This window comes from Macrobrachium rosenbergii, chromosome 1, assembly GCF_040412425.1.
Source record: "Macrobrachium rosenbergii isolate ZJJX-2024 chromosome 1, ASM4041242v1, whole genome shotgun sequence".
NCBI lineage: Eukaryota > Metazoa > Arthropoda > Malacostraca > Decapoda > Palaemonidae > Macrobrachium > Macrobrachium rosenbergii.
Window position 1 is genome coordinate 42,862,857 of NC_089741.1, and position 25,221 is coordinate 42,888,077.

General features: G+C 36.6%; 1 protein-coding gene across 4 annotated transcripts in view; it reads right to left on the bottom strand.

The window, feature by feature from the left end:
- Positions 1-3,201: 3,201 nt before the first annotated feature.
- The window catches only part of LOC136827940 (bumetanide-sensitive sodium-(potassium)-chloride cotransporter-like), an 88,207-nt gene continuing 66,187 nt past the window's right edge, over positions 3,202-25,221 (bottom strand). For all 4 annotated transcript variants that reach the window (XM_067085769.1, XM_067085681.1, XM_067085601.1 and 1 more), the window contains 18 exons: positions 19,338-19,494; positions 18,741-18,836; positions 17,490-17,743; positions 16,944-17,058; positions 16,370-16,512; positions 15,852-16,049; positions 15,123-15,230; positions 14,126-14,249; positions 13,600-13,721; positions 12,675-12,810; positions 12,142-12,353; positions 11,459-11,700; positions 11,056-11,219; positions 7,774-7,998; positions 7,235-7,323; positions 6,815-6,989; positions 6,415-6,547; positions 3,202-5,740 (listed from right to left, as the gene is read on the bottom strand). In XM_067085769.1, the coding sequence (XP_066941870.1) occupies positions 5,605-5,740; positions 6,415-6,547; positions 6,815-6,989; positions 7,235-7,323; positions 7,774-7,998; positions 11,056-11,219; positions 11,459-11,700; positions 12,142-12,353; positions 12,675-12,810; positions 13,600-13,721; positions 14,126-14,249; positions 15,123-15,230; positions 15,852-16,049; positions 16,370-16,512; positions 16,944-17,058; positions 17,490-17,743; positions 18,741-18,836; positions 19,338-19,494 (2,829 nt within the window). In that variant the 3' untranslated portion in view covers positions 3,202-5,604. The remainder of the gene's footprint in view (positions 5,741-6,414; positions 6,548-6,814; positions 6,990-7,234; positions 7,324-7,773; positions 7,999-11,055; positions 11,220-11,458; positions 11,701-12,141; positions 12,354-12,674; positions 12,811-13,599; positions 13,722-14,125; positions 14,250-15,122; positions 15,231-15,851; positions 16,050-16,369; positions 16,513-16,943; positions 17,059-17,489; positions 17,744-18,740; positions 18,837-19,337; positions 19,495-25,221) is intronic.

Consider the following 25,221-nt stretch of genomic DNA (forward strand, 5'->3'; position numbering starts at 1 on the left):
ACAATAACACCACGTGACAGGCTTTTATTGAGCAAGAGCCCAGTCAGGGGCGTTCCCAGACATTTTGGGGCCCGGGGGGGCACAGTCCCACTTAATCCAGTTAAACATAATGATAAATGGTAAAAATGAGGATAACAGTAATGTACTCTGACGGCGATATGATGTGGAGGGAGTTAAATGAATCAATATTGCTGGAAGGGACTCCGTTAGGCTATGTGGACGTTGTAAAGAACAGCAACCCCAGAGTACCTGAGGGTTGTTTATCTTAACAAGCTAATATTTGGGGTGGCTAATGTTAACAAGCTCATTCTGATACTGGCAGCATCTGTTTGTTGTCGGCAAATGGAATGTCCCACCCTTCGCCGTGTTCAGTACTGGGGTGGTTGATGGTTGCCAAGTTCATTCTGAGGATAGCCAATCTTTACATGGGTACTCTGGGGTTTCGGATCTTTACAACGTCCGGCTATGTGAAGGGAGGTAGATCAGAGTGAAGGGAGTTAGAACAGAGTGGATGGAGGTAGAACAAGGGTTGGGGGCGGTAAAACAGAGTGAAAGGTTAATTAAGGGCCCTATAAGCAGTAATCAATTGCCTTAGATCGGCCCTGCCCTTACCCCAATCAACGTTACCCACCGTCCTCCGATCCGTATGAGGTCTATAATGGGCTCTGCGATTGGTAGGGGGCCCCCGGAGAGCCCTATTTCTTTTACATAGCATTTTTGTTCACAAAATTCTTAATTGGGGCCCTTTAGTGGACCCCAAACTCTCGGGTCCAAATATGAATGGGGCCCTTGACCATTTTGGGGCCACTGGATTTACCTTGGGTAATTCTAAGCCGGCTGTCCGCGGTGAGCTTGACTATGGTCATTGACGTTTTCCTATGTTATTTTACTTGTTTTACAAGAATTTAAAGTATATAATATTTTCTCGGCTGGTTGTAATTAAACTGTAATTGACCTTTTGAAGATTACATGACTTGAATTACCTAACGGGTGAGTCTGGCTGGCATTCGTGGAGGCCACCAACCTCCCTCTATAGCTAATACGGCAAAAATTGTAACCAGCAAACACCCCTACGGTACGTTGTGGGTTGGTATTTTTAGGGATGTTTGGTTACAATTTTGCCGTATTAGCTATGCATGCGAGGTTGGGGTCGCCGTGGAATGCGGCTTAGACCCACCCGTTAGATAATTCAAGTCGTAGTTCTTCAAAGGTCAATTACAGTTTAGTTACAGCCAGCCGACAAAATATTACTTTAAATTCTTGTAAAAGTAAGTAAAAAATAACATAGAAATCGTGTGAATACCTTTACCTTGTCCTGTCATAGCAGCAATGGTTCACCCCTGCGTTTTGGGGCCAGGGGTGATTTCAGACAGCACACCCCGCCTCAGGAACGCCACTGAGCCTAGGCTAGCATTAGAATGGATAAATCTATGGGCCTAGACCTCTAGGGAAATGTAACCAATCACCAAGAGATACAGTTTTAAACCAACCAAGCAAACAAGATGATCCAACATTTAATTTATCGCAAAGAAAGGGAGATCTGTCTGAGGGAAAACGACGTTATACCTTCTATTATAACAGGAAGCCCCTTAAAAAAAATTATAAGAACGAAGTGCGTCAAAATAATTCATGGTCGAGTAAGTTAAATATTTAGGTAACTCCGGCAGGGAAAGCAGGAATACACTAAACACTTTATTTTCCATAAGCAAAGACTGAGTCCAAGGACGAAATACAGCCATAATATTAGCCTAGAATGGCAACAGTACTTTGGCAGCTTACAAAATAAGTGTTCTTAGTTATTACTCGCTAAAAATTCTTGTTTACTTACGATTTTTCAAGTTGGCTTGGAGAAGCAGTTGAAATTAATTAAAGGAACAATCACACGAAACTCAACCACAACGGCTACCGTACTACTGACTTGCCGAGCCATAGAGGAGGATAGACTTTTGACTTTAAGTTGAACTCCCGCAGGTGTCCGCCAAAAGAACTAGTTCTTGTCGAGTTTCGTAAACTGTTTTCAGCTTCCTTTATACTATTCTGGTGATTGTTTGTATTTTTTTACGAAAGATTTCTGTGGAAACTGGAAACTGGTTCATTATTATTATTATTTCTTTGTTTACGGATTTTCAGCAAGGAGCAGCAAAGTTACAGCACGTCACTGGCACCCAATATCAGTTATAAAAACCTAGTAGTCTGTGGGAACTTGGAAGTTGAATTCATGCCAGTTTAATACTTATAAAATAGCAGTTACATGGCATCCCTGCATTTAACATACCTCACTCATCCACAGATGACTAACCCTTACATTACCCAACGAAACTAACCTAACACAGTGGAGTCAGACTGGATAAGAGTACAGTATGTTGGGCAGTGATACTTATTGAAGAGTAGCCTAGACCTAACCAAGTTGTGTGAGGTTAGGTTAGGTGAAATGCAGCAGCTCCTATTAGGAATAATCAGAGTTCTCTATAAGTATCTAGCAAAGTGTGGGCAGTATTTCATAACGTCCTTCCAGCACTTTATGGTTTTTACCAACCCGACTCAGCCATAAGATTTTCAAAGCCCTTATTTCCTACGTTTGGAAAGGTATGCCGAAACAAAAGGCAATCCACGTTCCTTGCCAAGTTTTCCACCAAGTGATCCGTGTGTTCATTTCTACTTGTACACTTTTTTCTTTTTTTAATGAGACCTTTTCTCTCTATACTCCCCTTTACCTCCTCTTACTTCTTTCTAACACAATATTCTTCGGGAAGCTTGAATTTCAAGTCAGTGACAGTGGACCCTATGAGCTTGTTCCATACGAATAGGGTTCATCTTTTTGAATAATAATACTGTAATATTAACCTGTAGCAAAAGATGTTTAATACTGAAACTCCCCAAGGAACACGCAGTGCACTTAACAAATTGCCAAATTCCTATAATTTTTTTGGAAGAGTGAAGGACCGTGTCCATGATGCCACCAAGATAACATCTGATCACTAGTGACTATCAATGGAATGCTACGTCACGTCCTATTCAAGCATCAAATAAAGAGCTAGCAACATACATACGTACATTGTGGTATGCAAATAATTACGACATGCCATAAACGAAGGGTGGGTGGGAAATGAATAAACCTTTTTTTGTTATTTCTTTAGCATGGCGGTTTCATTAAGACGGATCACTGGTAGAAATAAAGGTTGTTAGTAATGAAAGTCCAAATAAAAGAAATTAATTTATTTTACATTCCAAAAGTATTCTGATTACAGAGTAAATCAAATTGATACGAAATTTCTGTTCAAATTTCTTTCCACAAAAATATATTACAAATCCTGCATTTTGTAACAAAACATACCATTTTTTGACTTGGCGTTTGTAGGAAAAAATGTCTGTACACTTAAACTATTTTGCTTTGTTCCAATTAGTTTAGGGCTTGTCACAACTTTGTGATAGTGTAACTGCTTTTTAAAGACGTACAAATCTTCAAAAAATACCCTGTAATGACATTCTCTAGATTATCAACTGTACACAGTGAGTAAATTTAAAACAATCAAAACCAAGAAATACAGACACGTGATACCGTGTCAATAAAATGAAGTTATTTGCTCATAACAATATCACTTCTAAGCACCACTGATCTTCACTCTTCAGGACGAAGCTGTAGCATATTACTAAGTGGGGAGTTTCCCCCAAATTAATATTCTTTTGAGACTGATTACTTTTTTTTTCTCTCTCAAACATTCAATATGTTCACCAAGATTCAAATCCAAACAGATTACTCATCAAATTCAGCCGAGAGATGTGTAAAAAAAAAATTTAGGAAGGTGGCAGTAATAGAGGTAAATCTGAGATAAGGCATATAAATTATTTTCAATTTCTGTAGTTTGACCTGCCCTGAACGTATGGCAATTGTAAACAGAAATTCTGGGAACCTGATGCAGGGAAGACAATATCTAGAAGTACCATACAATGATTTCCAAGCAATATGAATACAAAATACACTTTGGAAGCTTCAGGCAATGGCGTATGTTAACAAATTTCCTGTGAAACGAGACATCAAACTGCTAGTCACTTTGTTGTCTTGAATGGCATTTCGTAAATCTGTGTGAATTAGGATCTGTCTGAACGATCTTATTTTAATTGGTCGGATAAAACTTGCAAAAATATTACTATATATTTATGTACAATATATCATTGCATTCACTCATAAATTACACTATACAGCCTGTTTATACTAAAACCTATAGTACAAAAATATGAAGTAAACAGTTTATATAATTGTTGAAGAATAAATAAGAAGTAATTGTTAAATGTCGCCTATGTAAGGTCAGTTACGTGATTGTGCGAAACATTCAACAGAAACTCTGATCAGCACAAATTTAAGTTGAATTGAAGTCGTTTCTAAGTGATAATTTCGTCAAGTGCAAACTGCAGATGCATCCAAACAAAGAATGATTACAAGAACATTGACACATTTTGGGTTTTCTTGATCCCCTACCGAAAAACCGTATCCAAATAATTTGGTAACAAAACAGTGCCTTGCACATAACCAACTACCTAAAGAAAAAATATTCAGCAAGAATAAAAACCCAATTTCTAAACAGAACAGTAGCAATAATGAGTAGGATTCATACAATTTCAACTTCCCTAATTTTGTCAATCAACTGTATTATGCTGACGTGCTGAATTCTTGAAAGAACAATGAAATTCCATACAAATTCGTTAATGTAACCATTATATATGAGCATTAATGATCACCAGTTACAGTAATGAGCAATTTGAACTGATTTCCTTTCAGTTATCAATGCACAAGTGCTCCAGTTGTCTCCTGATATCTTCCTTAACTTATTTACTCTTGATGTAACGGAATCTACATTAAAGATGCAATGGTTTACAAAGCCATGTCTTTTATACAAGTTTAACAAATTCTAACCTAAAAGCTTATCTACAGTGTTATTTTCCTCAACTAAAAAGTTTTTATTGTCATCTGGCTAAACTCCTTTCACCTGCTCTTTAGAAAACTCGTGTTTACCTCACTTCCAACTTTAAGATAAACTGTTCTTCGGTGGACTCGCATCAATTTCCATATAATGTTAAAGTGCAAAGCACCATCATTCAAAGATCTTCATTTATTAGAAACAGATCTCTCAGATTTCCTCTACTCACACTTCTAAAAAGTGCAACCAGGGTACCACAAGTAAGCAATTTCTTGGCAGTTGTACATATTTTGCAAGATGATTCATTCTTCACCACTCTGGTATTACCTTAGGCCCTTGTACTTAGTACCCTTACTATTAATTATTCAGATATATATCAGTATTCATGTACTTGTATATACAACTAGAAGATCACACACTAAGATCTCCATATCTGCAGAAAAAACAAAAACAAAAAACCCAGATGAAATAGTTTCCTGTGAGTGTGATACCAATTCTGGGTCGTCTGTGAATGGAATGACTACTGAGTGTGAATGACAAAAGTTGAAAGGAAAAAATATCTGTGAGATGGATGAGTTGCACATAACACAACTATGACAACACAAACATACTTGATGATTAGGTGAAATGCCCAGGTGACATACAATGAATGAATATCAAACAGTACCAGCTAACCACAGAAAATGGCTTAAGAATAGAAGGTCAGCACAGAAGACTGGTTTCCTCTCAGTAGTAAGAAGGGTGGCATATCTTTGGTAAGGGTCTCTAACCAAGCCATGTACAAAGGTGCAGATACTGTCCCAACCACTGGCATTGGCAATGTCCTGAAGAAAAAGAGTAAAAGTTAGTTGTGATGTACAGATTGTTTCACACAGAATATAAACTTTTCAGCTGACAGAAATGCTTTCAAACAATAAGAGCCAAGAAACGAGATCTAGCAAATGGTGGAACAAATTTCAATGCAGGACCCTTCTGATGTGCATTTGCAAAACATTCTTGATGTACTGTAAATCTACTAAACATACCCTGGGGTCTCAAGAATTCATTTACATCCTGATAAGCACATTATTCCTGATGTAAATACAAAATCACTTCGGCTTATCGGATTCTTGGGTGACCTGGCTTTCCAATGGGCAACAAAATCTTTTAAATAACAGACTTTAAAGTTTAGTCTATACGTGAACACTCAGGCTATTCCCCAACTAAAATTAATTTCCCATAATTTTAGCCTAAATAATCTGTACTTTACACTTATATTCCCTTTTCATAGAATTTCACTGCAAAATGCATTACCCCTGTAAAGAATTATAAGTTAAGCTACTTACATATTATACTTTAAAATGGGATTCACTCCATAATTTATTTTCATGTTAGCAACAGGTTGAATATTTGCAGTTTTAGACAAATTATCTCAAGCTTACTGCTGTGGTTTTATAAAAAAAAAAGTTTGGTTTAGTTCCCCTAATGACTTACAGAAACATTATAATAATGTACTCACATCACAACCAAGGAGGCTTGTTTAGAATGCTGTAGCAGAAGCTCTCTCAGACGAATATGTCGGTTGGTTTTCTCACGCAAAGCTACCAGCTCTGATTCTGTGATGCAGCCCTCCTTGTTTTCTCTTTCAACTTCTGAGAAAGAGAAGTGTTGCCAAAATTAAAAAAAGAGACTCTGAAGACTCTGGTACTGTTGGTTCGCCAATGCTTACAATCATTGTGATGTTGAAAAGGGTAAAAAAGTTAATGTTGCCATTCCATTTTCAATGGGCTTACTCCAGACATATATGGAGCATGAAAAATTTAATGGAGGTTCTTTACCAACTAACTTCAAGGTTCAGTGTTCATATAATATTGTCAATTTTACTTCATGGATGGATACAACAAATTCAAATTAGTTACCTTCATTTTCACCTTCTGGAATAACTTCAAATTTACTGATAAGGGTATTGAATTCATTCACTGATTCCTCCCTTGGCTTCTTCTGGACGTCTGGGATCATCACTACATCACTAAAGTCAATACGGAACTTGCACAAGAGTTCAGCCATCTTCAACTGCTCAGACGCTAAGTCATCCTGAAATGCCGATGTCGGTGATTATAAAATGGAAAAAAAAAAGAGCCACACCTGGTAACAAAAGAGTAACTGTACTATTTCGTGCATGCACATATACTTGTCAAATTTTGTTCCTTAAAGAGGTATTTATGAATCAGATTGATTCCACAATGGATGGTGAACCACTTTGTATCACAACAAAGTTCCAGCTGAGCTGCAGTGCACATGCAGTATTCCAACATGGACATCATCGTCCAGCACCTTACCTTCTTATTTGCGAGACAGAAAACTCTCAAGGAACACTGAGACCAGTTGGAACGTGTTGTCAAGATGTAAGGGATCAGCAGAGTCAGGCCTGGATTGAAAAACGAAAGCAATTATAAATTACATACCATAATTACTTTATATATAAGTACAGTATCTTAATATCTTATATCCTCTAACTCTTTTCCATGTGAAGGTAGGTACTAAGAAGTTCAATACAATCCACTTCAACTGATATGAATATGACAGGGTAGCAACCCAATTTATGATCCTAGCCAATATCAACACAAAACGTATGGAATCAGTGGAGATATGAGTTACAGGCCATGTGAAACTATTAAATTTGGTAAATATTAAACATGAATAATTAAATTTAAATTCACTGCTGATCAAAATAAACACAGTCAAGCATAGGAGTAATGGTCCTGCCTTATAATAAAGAAAATCAAGGCCCTTGTAACGGACTTTAGGTGTCTAGAATGAGTGGCAATTAGTCAAAATGAGGCCTGAGCCACCCAAGTAGATGAGTGAATAAACTTACCTCCATCATCGAAAAGCCACCAAACATCAATGTTGCCCTTGGGTTGTTTCCTGGTGAATCTCAACATGGCGTCTACTATCTGGGGAGCAACAACTTCTCCTCCAGGATTCGTGTATTGTATTTCCTTCTTTTTCTTTCCAAGTTTAAGTCCCAGGCCTCCACCGGAAGGTTCGTCGTCTGGAGCATAACTTGTAGCTAGGGATGTGCTTGAAGGATGGTAAGAAGCTGAGGATATAAGAAGAGAACCCTATTAGATATTTTGAGAGATAAATGACTTTAGATACAAACACTAGGTGGCAATTTTACTTTAAGACAGCAATTACTTGGTAAATCTTCGATGAAAAATTTGAAACTTGGAAATACTGTACAGTGATAGACTACAGTGTATGCAACCACTCATAGTTTTTAGCTGGGCAATGTCTTTTGTACTGTTTAGGAACTAAATAGCTTATGGCTCATAACATAAAATAAAATTTAAGATAGGTATTTGATGCAAACATTCCTAGGCACTGAATAAAGAACTACAGGCTCAGGAAATTCTCAAGCAATAAAACAAAAATGTTATCTTAACTTGTGTCAGTTTTTTGTTTGAGACTTTACAAGGCACTAAATTTCCTGGCTATAAACTACTGATAACATGCAAGGAAGTAATGGCACAACCCTCTCTTGCAAGCAGTGCATGGCATTCTTATGCCCTTATTTCTACTATAAAAGATGAATTCTATCAAACGAAATTCTAGTAATACACAGCAAAAGTAACAGAACAGAAGCCACAATACTGAACATTACATGACAATATCATGTAGATTTGCAAAATTCTATTAACAAAATACCAAAAGTAAATCAAGGGGATTAGACATCAAGTAAAGAGTGTAAATATCAAATACAGCACCGACACTTGCATTCCAGGAAATGCATTTGTAACTAAGCCTATACAGTACTGTAGTTACACCAGTTTACTTCTCAAAAATTCTTCAATATGACCAATCACTATTTAACCAGTCTGCACTAGGAATCACATCCAAGGTTTCTGCATCCCATTTCCTATTACAGTAACTTCATATATTCTTCTGAGGTTTTGCACCACAAGTTAGACATTTGGGTAAATGGCATGCATAATTATCTTGCACCAGTAGTACAGAAATATTTACTTTGAGTCAGAATCTCCTTTACCATGAACTATTGGATAACTGAAAATTTCTAAAAGCCCTCTTTTTCATTAGTACTACTGTACTGTATATATTCTGAACTGGTAAAGAATCAGCCCCTTTATTTTCTACTTATCTATTTCAATGGGTATCTGGCAAAGGAATCACACACCAGAGAGTTAGCCATACATCACAAAAGTACTTTCAAGCAAAGGTGCTTTGTTTTGCTTCAAGGAATTTTTTTTATTCCATTTACTTAAGAATTTTTACACTTTATAGCAACCTCAAAATTCTGAAAGGTGTTGCTGGTCATGAGAATATAACTATAAAATGAGCTTTATGAGTATTATCTACTTATCTGCAGTAGAAAATTTCTGGTCAAGAACAAAATACTCTAGCAGATAATTTCAAATGCTAACATCTTAAACTCAAAATGGTTAGTTTGGGAAGCACAGTATACTGTAGTATTTACTTTCGAAAGATATGAACACACAAAAAAAAAACCCAAAAATACTGTCGCTGCTTAACTTTCTTTCACTGCGAAGGAAGTAGAAGATTTGCAGACTATATACAGTATAAAACCATTAAGCTTCAAATGCCTATATATTTCTTAACTAAATACTGTAGTACCCTTAATCATTAACCAAAAGCAGACTTATTTTTGGGAACAAAATTTGTAATATTTTTTACAAATTCACAACTTCATCAATCTAATTCAGCATGGAAAATACTCTTGCACAAACTTCAGATGTGACAGAATAGTACAAGAATAATCAGCAGGTACTTCTCACATGGAAATACTGAATGACATCAGGAGCCGTTAATCACTCACTTGAAAATACTTTACCACTTCCCAGAGATGTACATCAGTCTGTCTGTGCACATGCCACCTAAACTATTACATATGCATGGCATCTAACAAAGCCAGTCATGCCTATACTGTATGAACATACACACAATACCGTACCATGCTTACGAGACGAACTCACAACAACTGACTGTCTATTAATCTAACATAACTGCGGCAAGACCCATGAGTACCACTATATGAAGAAAGAGAAACAGTGAGCTAAGTAGCCAGAGACTTGGTTTGTGAATATGTACTAGTTAATTTCAACTCATTGAAACTTGCTAAATGCTAATGATTTCTCAGTTACAAGCAGTGTCATTAGATCTCATAAATCCTTGCCTTTCAACTTTAAGGGACAAAACTATAAAGACTACTCCAACAGGTTCCACAGAAACAAATGTAGACTCCTAACTGAGACTTAACACTTCACAGATAAGGTCACTGGAAGCAACTTACAAAACAATATTCTTTTTTATGATTACTGTACTGTTATAATGAATTTATGAGTAATTACCGTAAACATCAAAACTGATTTCTAATGAATAAATACCGCAAGTATTATATATAATTTATTTCTAATGAATAAACATCAGACATTAGGAATGATGTCCTCATTGACATTGCAGTTTGCTGCTTCCCAGCTCATTACCCCTTCAGTAATCAGGTAAAGCCTCTTTGGATGAGCCTAAGCTAATATAGTCACTACCTTGCTGTTACCTTTCATTATCTTTTGGAGCCCAACTGACAGGGCTTTGGTTAGGGCTGGAATAAATGCATCAAAACACTTATCACCAGATGCAATGTAGAAAAAAAAGTACTAAATTGACATATAATTGCAGTGAAGTACACCCAATTAGTTTCATGTTAGTTCGCACACACACAAATGAGCACTTCATATCTAGGTCTTCATGACAGGTCAACCAGTCGATATCATGAAGCGTTCTACTAAACAGTTAACAGTAACATTGAACACTCAGTGCTAGATGAAAGTCAAAATGTTACATCAAAGACAAACTTAACCATTCAGTCTAAAGCACAGTACATTCTACAATGTTTCTACTCAGTTCTAAAAAAAATATTGGAGGTGTATGCTGAAAATTCTGAGCACTGTGCTCTATCGAACATCCTATTTATAGTAGAAAACTTCAGAACGTGTGCAATTTGAAATTGAAAGATCACTCCTATGTAAAAATATTAAGAGAATGTCGATACTGTACTACATTGTTGTTGAAATAAGCATACAGAAAACTTATCGAGGCAAGAGTATTACAGTATGTGCAGTACCTTGGAAACCTGGGTTGGTATCGTTGCCTCCTGGGTTGGTTGCACTCAGAGGAGTAGGGTCGGGTGCTTCGCCGTTCTGTCGAATAGTTTCAATAACAGTAGAGTAATCTAGTCCGCCTTCCACTCGCAAGATGCCTACGGCCAAGTGCATGTCGAAAGCGTAGCTGCAATTAGAAATAGGAACCTCATTGATTTATCAGAATTCTCACCAAGATGCCCTAAAGGTTTGTAACGCCTAGGAGTGCACAATAATTACGTAAACAGTTTTTTTCTGACAAAACCTAGGCTACAGCAAAGAAAGCAGGTTACATAACTGTGGATTTGTTTCTCCAATTCAAGACTCATGATACTATGAGTATTCTTTTAATTAAGCGGATCATTGTTAATAATAATGAGAACTTACTGAATGATCTTGAAATAACTATTGAGTTCATCGAAAGGACAATTCTGCCAATTAGTTTTGTAGCCCATTAGGATGGTGTTAGGATGAAGTTTTCCAAGCCCAACATTTGCCATGAGTGTCCTGGCTGCCAGTTCCATGGATGGTCCATCAGCCAAAGAGTAGAAAGCACGAATCTTGTGGCTTGATAACCATCTGTTGGCGTCTAGTGTCAAGTGGGAACGGATTCTCTTTGATTGTTGTTCCTGCAAAAGAAAAATTTTTTATATGCTTTTTGCAAAAGAATTTCAGTGCTTTGAGTACGGACTTCTTAAATATGCATAAATCTGAGATATCTGTCTATATACATTGCGAGTTTATATGCCACTAATTTAAGATTCTGAGAAACAAAAATGTTCATAAGACTTCGAAATCAATACTCCGCATCTGAATAAACAAAGCTAATTTCTTGGGAGGTGATATATATATATATATACATATATATATATATATATATATATATATATATATATATATATATATATATATATATATATATATATATATATATATATATATATATATATATATATCACAATCCACAATAGTTACATTACTGTTTATATTTCTGAACGGTAACTAATTCATAAAATGGCCACGGATGTTGGCAGAGTTAAATTCTTTCAATCGCTGAAGGATGAACTCACCACAAGGCATTGACCGGCTATGAGCAAAGACATGTTTTTGGTGATGGCATTTGCAAAGTGAATAAGAGGAGGACGAGAAGAAGGAGCACCAGTCAGCACTAACACCTGAGGACGGTATGTTTTGATATGTTCTTCGACATTACTAAGAGCAGTAACAGAGTTGAGGGCTAAGGAATATGTCTGTGCCTGCGTAGAAGATCCCCAGTTCACATCTGAAAAGATAGCACAAAAGGTCACGTAACAAAACGATTCCAGGTCAGGGGGTCTCTGTTTTCTCACAGAAATTCTTACTCTTGTTTACCATTCACAATGAGCATAGCCAGTGTGTAACAAATACTTAGACGTCTGTTTTCATTAAGGTAAAAATGTTACCTTGCACAATAAACTATTTAACGAATACCTCCTATATGTGGATACTGTAGTAAAATCAAAACAAACAGGCTATCAACAGTGTCACTGCAACAGATAACTATTTCATTTTGTCTCGAGGGTTACTACAGTAGAAAAAGAACCTTTCTGGAAAAAATACAAACCTGGTTTTCTGTACGACACAATGACATAGAGCAAAACGATGATCAGTACAGTCAGCAAGGCTGTCCACCACTGGATGAGGAACATAATGGCAGTGCACATCAAACCGCCAACCAAACTAAGCCACTTATTATAAAACTGAAAATAATTACAGAAAACATAAGCTAAAGAGTAGGAATTTCATTGAAATATATGGCACAAAGATTCAGACCAACAAATCTACAAAATAAAAGAAAACAAGAAAAATGGTGATAATGTAAATACATCTTCCCAACAGTGTGCTGAGGAATATTACCGGGTAGTTTAGAGGGGTCTTCAAAGTGGGCTTAGCAGAGGGCATTTAATTCATTCTTGTGTGGTACCATGCTGCCTAAAAGACAGTGTACTACTCATATCTTAGGGATACGAACTGATGGTCTGATAATTTGGGATTTTGATATGAAAATGAAAGAGAACTACTTGTGTGTTATTGTGTGTGTGTTTGTGTGAGAGAGAGAGAGAGAGAGAGATGAATTACACGAATGAATAAGAGGTTGCTTTCATGATACAATAGAAATGAAAGGTGGTTTAAGCAGCATGTTACTGTAAAACTCTTTTAAAGAATGAATAAAACTGTTTCAAGATATCTAACTGAAGGTACTAACACCAGCTCTCCAAGACAGCTTGTCACAGTGATTTAAAACGATTTAAAATTTTGTCTGAAACAAACACTAAGTCCCAATACTGCTATCCACACTGCATTTGACACATTTAGCACCCACGTACCCAACAATACTATGTATTGCAATACCAATGGTACTCTTTTAAGATCAGAGAATTAGGTTTTCGGTTGACTGCCTCATCGGCTGCTACAATAAAATAAGTCTTCCCAGGCCCCCAACCTATTATAAATCCAGTCTTACTGTCATTCACTGCTTCCACCCTCACCTTAAACGTAGGTCTCCATCCAGGAACCTTTTGCATCGAGGCATGGAAAGTGGAGAAGTTGATCAGGGCGTACGCAGCCAAGAAGAAGTTTGTGATGATTGGTGCAATGGCATCCAGACGGGCTGTGATGGCGAGAACAGGCAAAGGAAACTAATGAACTGGGAAAGCAGCAGACTAAAAGTCATATTGTGTTCAGATTAACATAAAAATGACTCACAGGTCCGTTAACATTCTTGGCCAAAAACCTGTATATTCTGTGTTCAAACAATTCCTCGGTTATGTACATGTATACTGTATAGTGAAATTCTCATTTATCTTAGGTAGTTTATTATTATCATCATCATCATCATTATTATTATTATTATTATTATTATTAAACAAGATAGTTTATTTTAATTACTATTATTATTATTATTATTATTATTAAAACAATCTGCAGTGGTGAAACACCAAATCCTTACAGCCTGATCACAATTTGTAAATAAATCAATAAAAAAAAAAATTAAAATGGTGGTATGTATCTTACCAATGAGGGTAAAAATGAGAATGATGAAGAAGGCCAACACAAATCCTCTGTATGGCTCGTCGTTCTTCCCATATCCTTTGCCAAAGAATTCGATGTAAGGGTACAGCTTGTCCTTGCACAGAGCCTGGAAACGAATCATCATTACTAACGTAAATATCTGGCATGTAAATTACAACAAAGTAATTAGAGTAAAGTATCTATTCCAAAGTTTTTGACTTTTGCTACCACACGCTATATTGATATGATAGGTTTAAGAATTCACTATTTACTAGTATGCAGTAAGTTGATTTATTCATATTTCGTTATTACATAAGCCTGAATTCATTGTTTTTATTAAGAATGTATTACAGGTTACTATGGGCTGCAGTTTATTTGTTATTTCTGCAATCCTTCTGACAACCTGTATTCACACCCACTGGTAACAAAAGCAAAAGCATACTGATGAAAGAATACTGTATGTCATTGCTTGACTGGTTATCCACTTTATTTGTGAAATGACACTGCTTTTAAAGTACTGCACTTCAATTTAATGTACTATTGTTGACAGCTGTCTGAAATTGTTATGGTCTAAGTCAAGGACTGCATGTATACACAGTGTTTCTGACCCCTCTATTTCTTCTCGAATTGTGTAGCTGCTACATCTTGTTAGGCTGCTTTAATATATTTGACACCACCTTATTCTTGCTCCTTTCTTATTTTCCTCTTAATAATTACTCTTCTCTTCATATGGATATGCACTGATAACTAACAAAGGTAGGGGCCTAAAAATTGCTATACTGTATCAAGACCCAATTTGTGCTGTAAATCTGTCAATATCTTAAAATAATGAAATTCTTAGAAGAATTAACTAGAGGGTCATTCCTGCTACAAGAATCCACATCAAAATGCCCGGATAATATTAATCACTATGCTGTTTACATTAATTACCGTAAAAGCTTTAAAAATTAGAAGATCCAGAATACAAAATGCAAACTCCTCTAGAATTTTTTCTTCTTACCTGGAAGACCTTTGGGGCAGAGACCAAGGAAGCCAGAGCTGATGAAATGGTGGCTGCGAAACATCCAGCGTAAATGAGAGGGCCGAAGATAGAGATCAGCTCCATGACCTGTAAGAGAAAGATCCCAGTTGACAACAGATCGGTATTGAACTTTGAACTTAAAATAAAATAACTTCAAATTGGTGAACTAAAAATGTCTGGAACATCTTTGGCCAGAAGGGAACGTTGAGTTTTTTCTAGTGTTGCCAACCTAACGTGAAATTTAATATGGAGAATGTGAATAATGGAGAAGAAAAGAATTCTTATGAGCATTGATTTCGGTCTAAAAGTAGACATTTCTTTTTTTTTTTTTAATCACGAAAGACTACTTCTCGCGATATGTTTCTATGTTTCTGCTTCCTGTGTTTCTGGGTCTGAGCATACTGCTCTTCAGTTATTAATGTCGAGTTTTAGTGTAGAGACACTACAACATAACTGCAGTAGTTGGCTTTCAATGTCTCCATGCTGAAGAGGAAGCCTGACGCTCTGAAACTGCGTGTGGTTTTGAATATATACTGAATATATTTGTTCTCCAGTTTGTGGCTGTTTTCAAGTTCCCAATTGCTGTATGACTGATGAACATATAAGCAGTCATGTTCATATAATTATATGTGAGCATACTGAAGAGTGATCTCAGGAGAGTTACAAAGACCAGATGAGAACCATGTCAACAAAAGAACGACGACTCACTTGACTGCTGTTCTGCAGGCCATATTCGCAGACTGTATCTCCAGTGCAGTTGGCAAAGGACCAGTCGGCAACGTGCGTGATGTTGCCAGTGGCATCTCTCACCGCGACAGCACCACACAAGAGGACGAACAAGAGGTAGGATATGTAGGTGAGGAAGATGGCTAGTAGAGTGCCCTTTGGGATAGCAGACGAAGGATCCTGGAAACGTACAAAATATACAGGTTGTAATTAACTGACATCACTCACTAAATTATAGCAGTCCCTCAAACTTGTTCCACGTAAACTAATACTTCAAAAGTAGTTTCACTTAAAATAACCAAAAAATATTTAAAATAATTACTTGTTCTCCTTCAACACGTACACAAAAGCGTGTGAAATTTTTGCATTTATCAAGTTTAGTTCATTCAGCAATGTTTATCTATTATCATATATAGAACACAGAATGTTTAATGATAAAAAAATAATTTATGTGAATGGTCAAGTTTTCATATTCTTGGGTAATTTCCTGTTGTGGTTACCTTCAAGTCTCCAGAAATATTGGCTCCAGCGAGAATACCAGTGCAAGCAGGGAAGAAGACGCTGAAAACTCCAAAGAAGGACATATCTTGTCCGACATCATCCTTACGGTAATCCGGGTACAGATTCTCAACGAGTACAGTACCTGTTGGAGTTAGACAAACAGGACTGTACAGAGGAAATCGAAATTTCAACACCTGTGGGCTGGGCTGATCAAGGCCAGTTTAATATAATATAAAAGCTTCTAACAACTATGACATCATTACTATCCCTGTGCTCAAGCCCGGTGTAACAAGCTCTGAATACTTATTTTTTTTTTTTTTGGTAAATTATGTTGGCTTTTTGCCCCAAAACAAACAATCAATACTTTGCTAGGATACGGATTCACTCCTGCTTGGACATTCAACCCCTAAGAGGGATCCTGTACTGGGGATTTGGATGACACGTAAACTTTAATGCAAATGGATTTCTTTCTTTGTGCTGTACTTGTTTCATGAAATCAACATTCAATGTTTTAGAAAGGCATGCATGCTCTTCTAGCCTAATGGAAAAATGACCAACATTTCATGTTCTTACCATTCAAGCCCACAAATCCTTTAGCAATTTCCTCATCTGTGAGAGGACCCACGAAAGCTCCAATGACGAAATCCAATATTGCCACCAGCAAGACCATCAACAACACGATTTGTGCCTGTAACGAAGCATATCCGTAAGATTGCACTGACCTCTAACTGTAACCCATTTAGTTTATAAATACAGGATTTGCATTTCTGTCATATATATTTAAAATGTCAAAATACCATAGTAAAAAATATACACATACAAGCTAATTCTATAAATCAATTATACGCGTTACTCTGCCACATTCATACCACACACAATACAGCACATGCCTTCTGCAGTTATATGCTACATATCAAAGTTCCTTTTACATGAAAATAAGCTCTTGAAATAAAGAAAAATGGCCAGTTCGCCCTTTCATAACCAAGAACATTTGAGTTCATTTGCTCAGAGTGTCTCTCTCTCTCTCTTTCAATTCAAATGAACTTTCTGGCTTCCATGTGTGTGCTGGTCCACTTCGGCAAAAAAAAAACAAACGAAGAGGTGGTCAACGCAACATACCCTAGCTTCCCACTCCATGCCAATGATGCAGATTGCCGTCAGGGCCACGAGAGTGATGCTCCCGACCAGACGGACGTCATTCACGCCTCCGTCGAATATCTTGACATCGAACGTGGCCAGGAGATCGTTCATAGACTCGCAGAAACCTACGATGTACATAGACGCGGCGATGGCATTGGCCAGGGAGAAGATGAGACCGATGGCACCACCGAATTCGGGTCCCAGCGAACGGCTGATCATGTAATAGGTTCCTCCTGAAATGCGAGTAGAAAGTGGGATGAAAGCTTTGGATTATTTTGATCACACGATTAGCTGGTTATTTAGGAGAGAACTGCTGTCCTCCAACTTTACTAGTTAGCTAATGTTTTATACCTTTGGTGAAGCGAATTAAATAAAACTTACAATATCTTGAGAGGAAAAAATACGAGCTTTTCAATATGGGCGGCTACTGATCCATTTTAGCCTGAATTTTGAGAGAGAAAAAAAAACTTTCCTTCAATATTTATACAGCGAATAATTGACTCTATTGGGTATTGAAAATATTTTTAATAAACAGAATCAAGGTAGCAGTGATTAATGGATGAGAATAAAGCTTTTACAGAGACAAAAATCTAAGGTATAGAGGGATTAGAAGGAGAACTTAACAAAAACATCTACGCATTACGAGTTACATCATAGTATCTCGTGACCTTAAGGCATGTGAAATATTGACACGAATTCGGTCAAATCCTGGAAATGTCACATTCCAGGAACGAAAGGTCAACTGTGTCTGCTTCGACCACACTTAAGGAAGCCAAAGCTTATAGCGGAACAGAATTAAATAGAATACTGAATTTAGGCAAAGCCAAGCTCTAAGACCCATGAGGTCATTCAGCGCTGAAACTAAAATTGACAGTAGAAGGTTTGAAAGGTGTGACAGAAGGAAACCCTCAAAGCAGTTGCACTATGAAACAATTGATAGGCGAGGGTGGAAAGTAAGATGGAAGAAAGGGAATATGAACGGAGTTACAGTAAAAGGAATGAAAGGGGGTTGCAGCTAGGAGCCCAAGGAAGGGACGCTGCAAAGAGCCTTAAGTAATGCCTACAGTGCACCGCATGAGGTGCACTGACGGCACCACGGGGAAAACTGATAGCAGTGGTAAAGGTTTAAGTCTCATATATAAGACCAGTAACGCTGAACTGAAACAAATATAATGCATTAAAAACAGGCGAAGCAAGCCCTTTCGGGTCTCTTGAACGTGATTATCTCACCTCCTTTGATTTGTCCATTGGTGGAAATAGCCGACATGGAGAGAGCAGAGATGGTGGTGACAACATTACCGCAAGTAACGATAGCCATGCCTTGCACTGGGGAGAGAAAACAGCGGGAATGAATATTGACAAACTCCTGATATTCATCTACAAAACAACTCTACTTCACCCTTACTCATATCAAGAAAAATGGCCATGTAGGCATGACAAAAATATTCAGAACGAGAGAGAGAGAGAGAGAGAGAGAGAGAGAGAGAGAGAGAGAGAGAGAGAGAGAAAATTACTCGGCTAATCTAAAATCTGTTTCTCGACTCGCTAGTCAGTTATTCCTACCCTCATTTTCTTCTGATGACCAAATTTTTGACGTTTTCACTCAGCAAAGCCGCAAGTATCCCAAATTCATATAATTCTTAATTTCTCTACTTGCAGTAATAAATAATAATAATAATAATAATAATAATAATAATAATAATAATAATAACAACACAATTTACTGTCTTCTTTTGAATAACAATTGGTATTCTACAGTGTTCTATACTGACAACAACAATAGCACCACTTATCTTCAGTGTCTTAACGGAAAAAGAGATTACTTACAGATTCCGGCTTGGCCCGTGACCCAAGAAAGCCTGAGGAAGAGGATGACGCCCCAGATGTTCAGCAGACACCTGACGAAGACGCCCTTGATCCAGCCGAATTTGTTGTCCAGGCCCTGTGGTTCATCGTGAACGCTTCTCTGCTTCACCAGCATTTGCTGCAACGCGAGAGAGGAGGAGAACATTAGCCCTTGTTGCACGGGGGCATAAAGGTGATTAGGCTCACGTAGGTTAATAATAATAATAATAATAACAATAATAATAATAATAATAATAATAATAATAATAATAATAATAATAATAATAATAATCCTTTTGAGTCATTAAAATGGTAAAAAAAATCACAATGATGTTCGTGTAAATATATTAATATATATATATATATATATATATATATATATATATATATATATATATATATATATATATATATATATATATATATATATATATAATGTACACAAACATAAATACATACATATACGTGTATATATATACATGCACATATATGCATATATACGCTGTATATATATACATGTGTATATAAACACTACAGTATATATATATATATATATATATATATATATATATATATATATATATATATATATATATATATATATATATATATATATATATATATATAAATTTACACTGACATCCTTCACCAGTAATAATAATGTCAATAAGAATTGAAACAATAAAACAAGTTTGCCTTCATGAAATATAACCAAGTTTTTTCTTCGGATAAATCTGCAATGTTGATAAGTATTCGTGTGAAATGAATGGGCGTTACTACTGAAACTGATCTAGGAAAATAAATTAAGACTGTTAAACAGTCACAGGGAGTGTACTGACAAAAGGGCTGGAATTCCAAATAAGCAAGTCAGTTACTGACGAAGGCGAAGACGAGGGAGTAGAGGAGATGAAAAAAAAAAAAAAAAAAAAAAAAGGAAATCAACTCGAATTACTTTACTACGACTACTGAGTGTGGGAATATAATGGAAAATAATGAGTGGAGTATACGGGGTAACATATGCAGTTATTAGGAAAAGGTTAGAAGGGCACAAAGACTTAAAACCCTCAGTACACGTGGCGGCAGACAGAATTAGATAAAATCCTGAGGGACTAGACGAAAAAATACAAAACGATAAAAGACGTCAAGATAAGGTAACCATTAAAGGCTTCGCTAAAATCAAAATCTCATAAACGAAAGATTCACTGATTAACGAGTGAAATATTAGCGTCATAAAAAAGGGATTATTTTAAACCGAAATTACAAAAATCAGGAAAACTATTTTAAGACTGCTTGTGGAGCGAGCACCGAGGTACCAGGAACCAGGAACGGTGCTTGTGTAAACGGAAGCGCAACTTCGCAATCCGCAGCTCTTTTGTTTACGCGACTGCGCCGAGTCCCAGAGGCAACGTAGAAGTCAAAAGGTTTGCATAAACACAACACACAAACTCCTTGTATTATAAGAGGACTATGGGGGATCATCCCTTTTTAAAGGAGGTCAGAGAGAGAGAGAGAGAGAGAGAGAGAGAGAGAGAGAGAGAGAGAGAGAGAGAGAGAGAGAGCTCCCCTCCAGAGTTCACCAAAATACTTTTTGAAGTTTGGAATACTTTGATGACTCCAATGTGCGGGGAAAACTTGAAATCTTTTCCGGCTTAAACTTCAGATCTTTTTCAGAAAGTATTTCTTGTAAACATATAATGAAAGTAACGCTTTACTCTGAATGAGTGTAAACGGCTCGACAAGGCGTAAAGAAAAAGAAAAGGAGATTTTATGGTACGTGCTACATTAATAGCCTGTCAGATGAAACAAGAATGTGATGTACACTGGAGTCAATGAAAAAAAATGTTTACACCTTTTACAAATGGAACTAATCAAAATTACCCCACAACATTAAAGGGAAGTCAACATCATTTACAACTTTTCTCGTTGTACTATTAACCACCATCAAATGAGACAAAGCTGTGATTAAGGAACGATACATAAAAACAGCATCCTTAGAAATACGCTAGTTTCACAGATGCTTCTCCAGAACAGAGGGACACAAATGACTGAGGAAACGTAAAAAAATCGCAATTCGATATTCTCTTCGTAATAGCACCGTCACTTCCGTTTCGCTGATGATTATACTGACACAGGCGACGACGATGAACCGACGATCGAACGGAACCGCAACGATTGTTGGAAATTGCAAATATATTTTAAGGACGGTGTCATTTCCGCCTGATGATCTAACGTACCACTGGATAGCCAGTGATTACTGGTCTTCATAAGAACATTATACATACAATGAAGCCCTTTGTATAATGCACTGCAGCGTCATGCGTCATTCTGCTGTTTGGACATAGTAATTCATAGACATGCTTTTTTTTTTTATAAAGACCAATAATTATTTCTTATAAGAATATCATACATACAGTACATTCTTCTGTTTGGGCATACTAATTCACAGATTTATACTTTTTTAAATAAGACTGATCGTGACACGGAATAATGCAGCACACATCTGTCTATAATCACGAGATGGGGGAAATACCACATTATGTGGGTCTACCCTTTCCTCTCCCCGAATTCCCCACTGACATCCTCACATATGCTACAGCGTGTACTTGAATATGGGTGGGGAATGTCAGCTGTGCTTCCAAGTATATGTAGTGAGAGAGAATTTATCCTGTTATTATTATAAGTCACGCTTACACATCCTATTGAAGAGTCACCGCGGCCTATGATTATGCAAAACGTGAACTGGTCCAAATGGGAGCTGCAATGACGTGAACTTGTAAATGAAGCTTCTACAGAGTGAAATGACTTTGCAAATTTAAATGAGATCCTCAATAATAGACATTGCAAATCACGAAAGCTTTGAAATGCTCAAGAGAATACGCCATTAACCCGACCTGCGGTCATACACAGCCCCGGCATCCTGGCAATTGGAGTAACACCGGCGAAGGATTTTGGCAGATGTCCAGTAAAGCTGCAGGAACAAGGAGGGAGGGAGGACTACGGGCTGCGTTCAGTGACCTTAACGCCGCTGCGTAAAACCGTTCCCGAGAGAGCCTCGAGATGGACGACGAGAAGAGGCATACATGATGTTTCGAAGTGTGAAAAGGAGCTTAGGTTTACCACATTACGACGGGGCCATATATTCAAACACAGGCTACATAAAAATCTCTCTCTCTCTCTCTATCCTTCAAAGGGATTCTCGTCGGGAATCCCTCTGAATCGAGCCATTTCCCGCAGACGAGGTAAAAACGCTCCTTCTCTCAGAAGACAGAAAACGCACAGAGTGCCCGTTTAGTTTATCACAGCCTTCTGCAGCGCACACAAAGAAATCCACACGACTAATTCAACAGTCATTTCCTGCTATCGAAACGAGGTCCGAGTTTTAAAAGGGGCAGCCTAATGCCCTCTTATAGCCCAGGCTTGGAGTGGATCGAGTCAAGAGCTGGAGGAAAAGGAAGGGAGGAGGATGAGGCTTAACCACGAAAGGAAGGACGGGACGTCAGGGAAAAAAAAAAAAGAAAAAAAACGAGGAGGAAACAGACGCCAAAAGGAAATTTCCTGTCGGCGAGTGTGTCTCTGCGTGACCAGTTCTTGCGGCGAACTGGTCGATTTCTTAACTGTTTTGAGGTATATTTTTAATTTTTGTTTTGTTTCCAGATGTATTTTTACTACGTGTCTTTTATTAGATGTATTTATTTTTCAAATAATAATAATAATAATAATAATAATAATAATAATAATAATAATAATAATAATAATAATACATTACTGAAGGTGACAGCTGCATCAGCTGTATTCATTTTGAAATAGGGTCTACTAAATAATAATAATAATAATAATAATAATAATAATAATAATAATAATAATAACAATATAGTATTGAAGGTGATGGCTGCATCAGCTGCATTCAGTTTGAAAGAGGGCCTACTACCTCAATAATAATAATAATAATAATAATAATAATAATAATAATAATAATAATAATAATAATCACTGACCCAATTTATGCGCATTGAAATTCTATCAACAGTACGCCGAAACAGCTTTCTTTACCGTAAAGTATATAGCAATTACCTCGATTATAACAATCAATTAGCAATTACAATTATCCCGTTGTTAAGGGTAATTAGCAGCCTGTCTCAACATAACAGTATCTCTGGCGCAATTATTTTCATACGAGCAGTTAGCATTTTAACGGAGAAGCCGTAATGAGCTAAAACAATTAACTCATTATATGATAAGCGTCTTCTTGACAAACTGTGGAGAGAGCCTTTTCATTTTCCCTTTAACGTCAAGGGGAGAGGAGAATGGAATGGAGGGGGTACTATTCTATTCTCCTCGCATTCTAACACATTTTTATCTGTTTATTAATTTATTTTTCTTTTTTAATAAGTGAGATCTTTTCTTTCTGTGTTTATCCTAACCTCCTCTTACTTCTTCCTGATGAACACCTTGATATTCTTTGGAAGCTTGAATTCCAGGTCAATGGCCCCATTCGTGGGCTTGTTCCATATGAATAGGTTTCATCTTCTGAATAATAATAATAATAATAATAATAATAATAATAATAATAATAATAATAATAATAATAGATTCACAATTTCGTGAAAAAGCAAATCTGTATCATAAAAATCCACAATTATAGTAATATATTACTATGTAAAATAAACCAAAAATTTTCGAACATGATGAACGGTTCACTCATCGGTCTTAACGTTAAAATGTAAACACATTTTAACGTTAGACTGATGAGGAACACCGTTCAAGTGTTCGAAACTTTTAGTTTATTTTTATATAGCTATATTTTACATATTGTGGATTTTTTAATAATAATAATAATAATAATAATAATAATAATAATAATAACAGGATGGAGTTTAACGCCTAAGGTTTTTTGTGTCATGGGAGTCTGAGAACACTACAGCAAGATGACCAACGTTAATGTGACTCCATTTTCAATCTATCTGGGCTTATAAAACCAGATTTTCTTTGGTGAATCTTCAGACAAATGAAATTTAAGAAAAAATGACGACTGAAAAACATTTGAAAAATATACAGTATATATAAAGAGAAGTGATTACTAGTCCTCCAAATTGTAAGGGATAACAGTTACTTTATTCCTGAAACAATAAGCAACTTACGGAAATATTATAAATAATTTAAACGACTTCCTACATTTAGAAACATTACTAATAAATAATAATAATAATAATAATAATAATAATAATAATAATAATACAGTATTGAAGATGACAGCTGCATTCAGTTTGAAAGAGGGTCTACTACCTAAATAATAATAATAATAATAATAATAATAATAATAATAATAATAATAATAATAATAATAATACAGTACTGAAGGCCATTTCATGGAAATATTAAACATAAACCAATAAAATTAGAGACTCTTTAATAAAAGTTACAATTGAACACGGCAAGAAATTACAAGCACAGCAGAAAATCAATATCTACCCGCGATCAGATCCCCAACCCCCACCGGTGACTATTTGTTCAAGAGGTCAATTAAAGCATAAATACTCTAGTTTAATTCATTCGCCGGTTGCAATCGGGGACATGGCCTGTCAGTCTTCCTACAGAGAGAGAGAGAGAGAGAGAGAGAGATTTTGTTGACCTCTAACACAAAAAAATAATAGGGTCCCTCATTAACCGTCCAATTTCTACTCTTTAATAAAAACCCTTTCTGCACCAGATGACGTCATCGGCAGAAAGCAACTGACACCAGCCATTTTCCTTCCTCTCCAGACTTAACGAAACGTGACATTTTAATGACAACGTTGTTGATTACTAGGCCCCCCACCCCCTCTCTCCCTTCAATCCCCCCACCCCATTAATCCCGCACGTAAGTTTC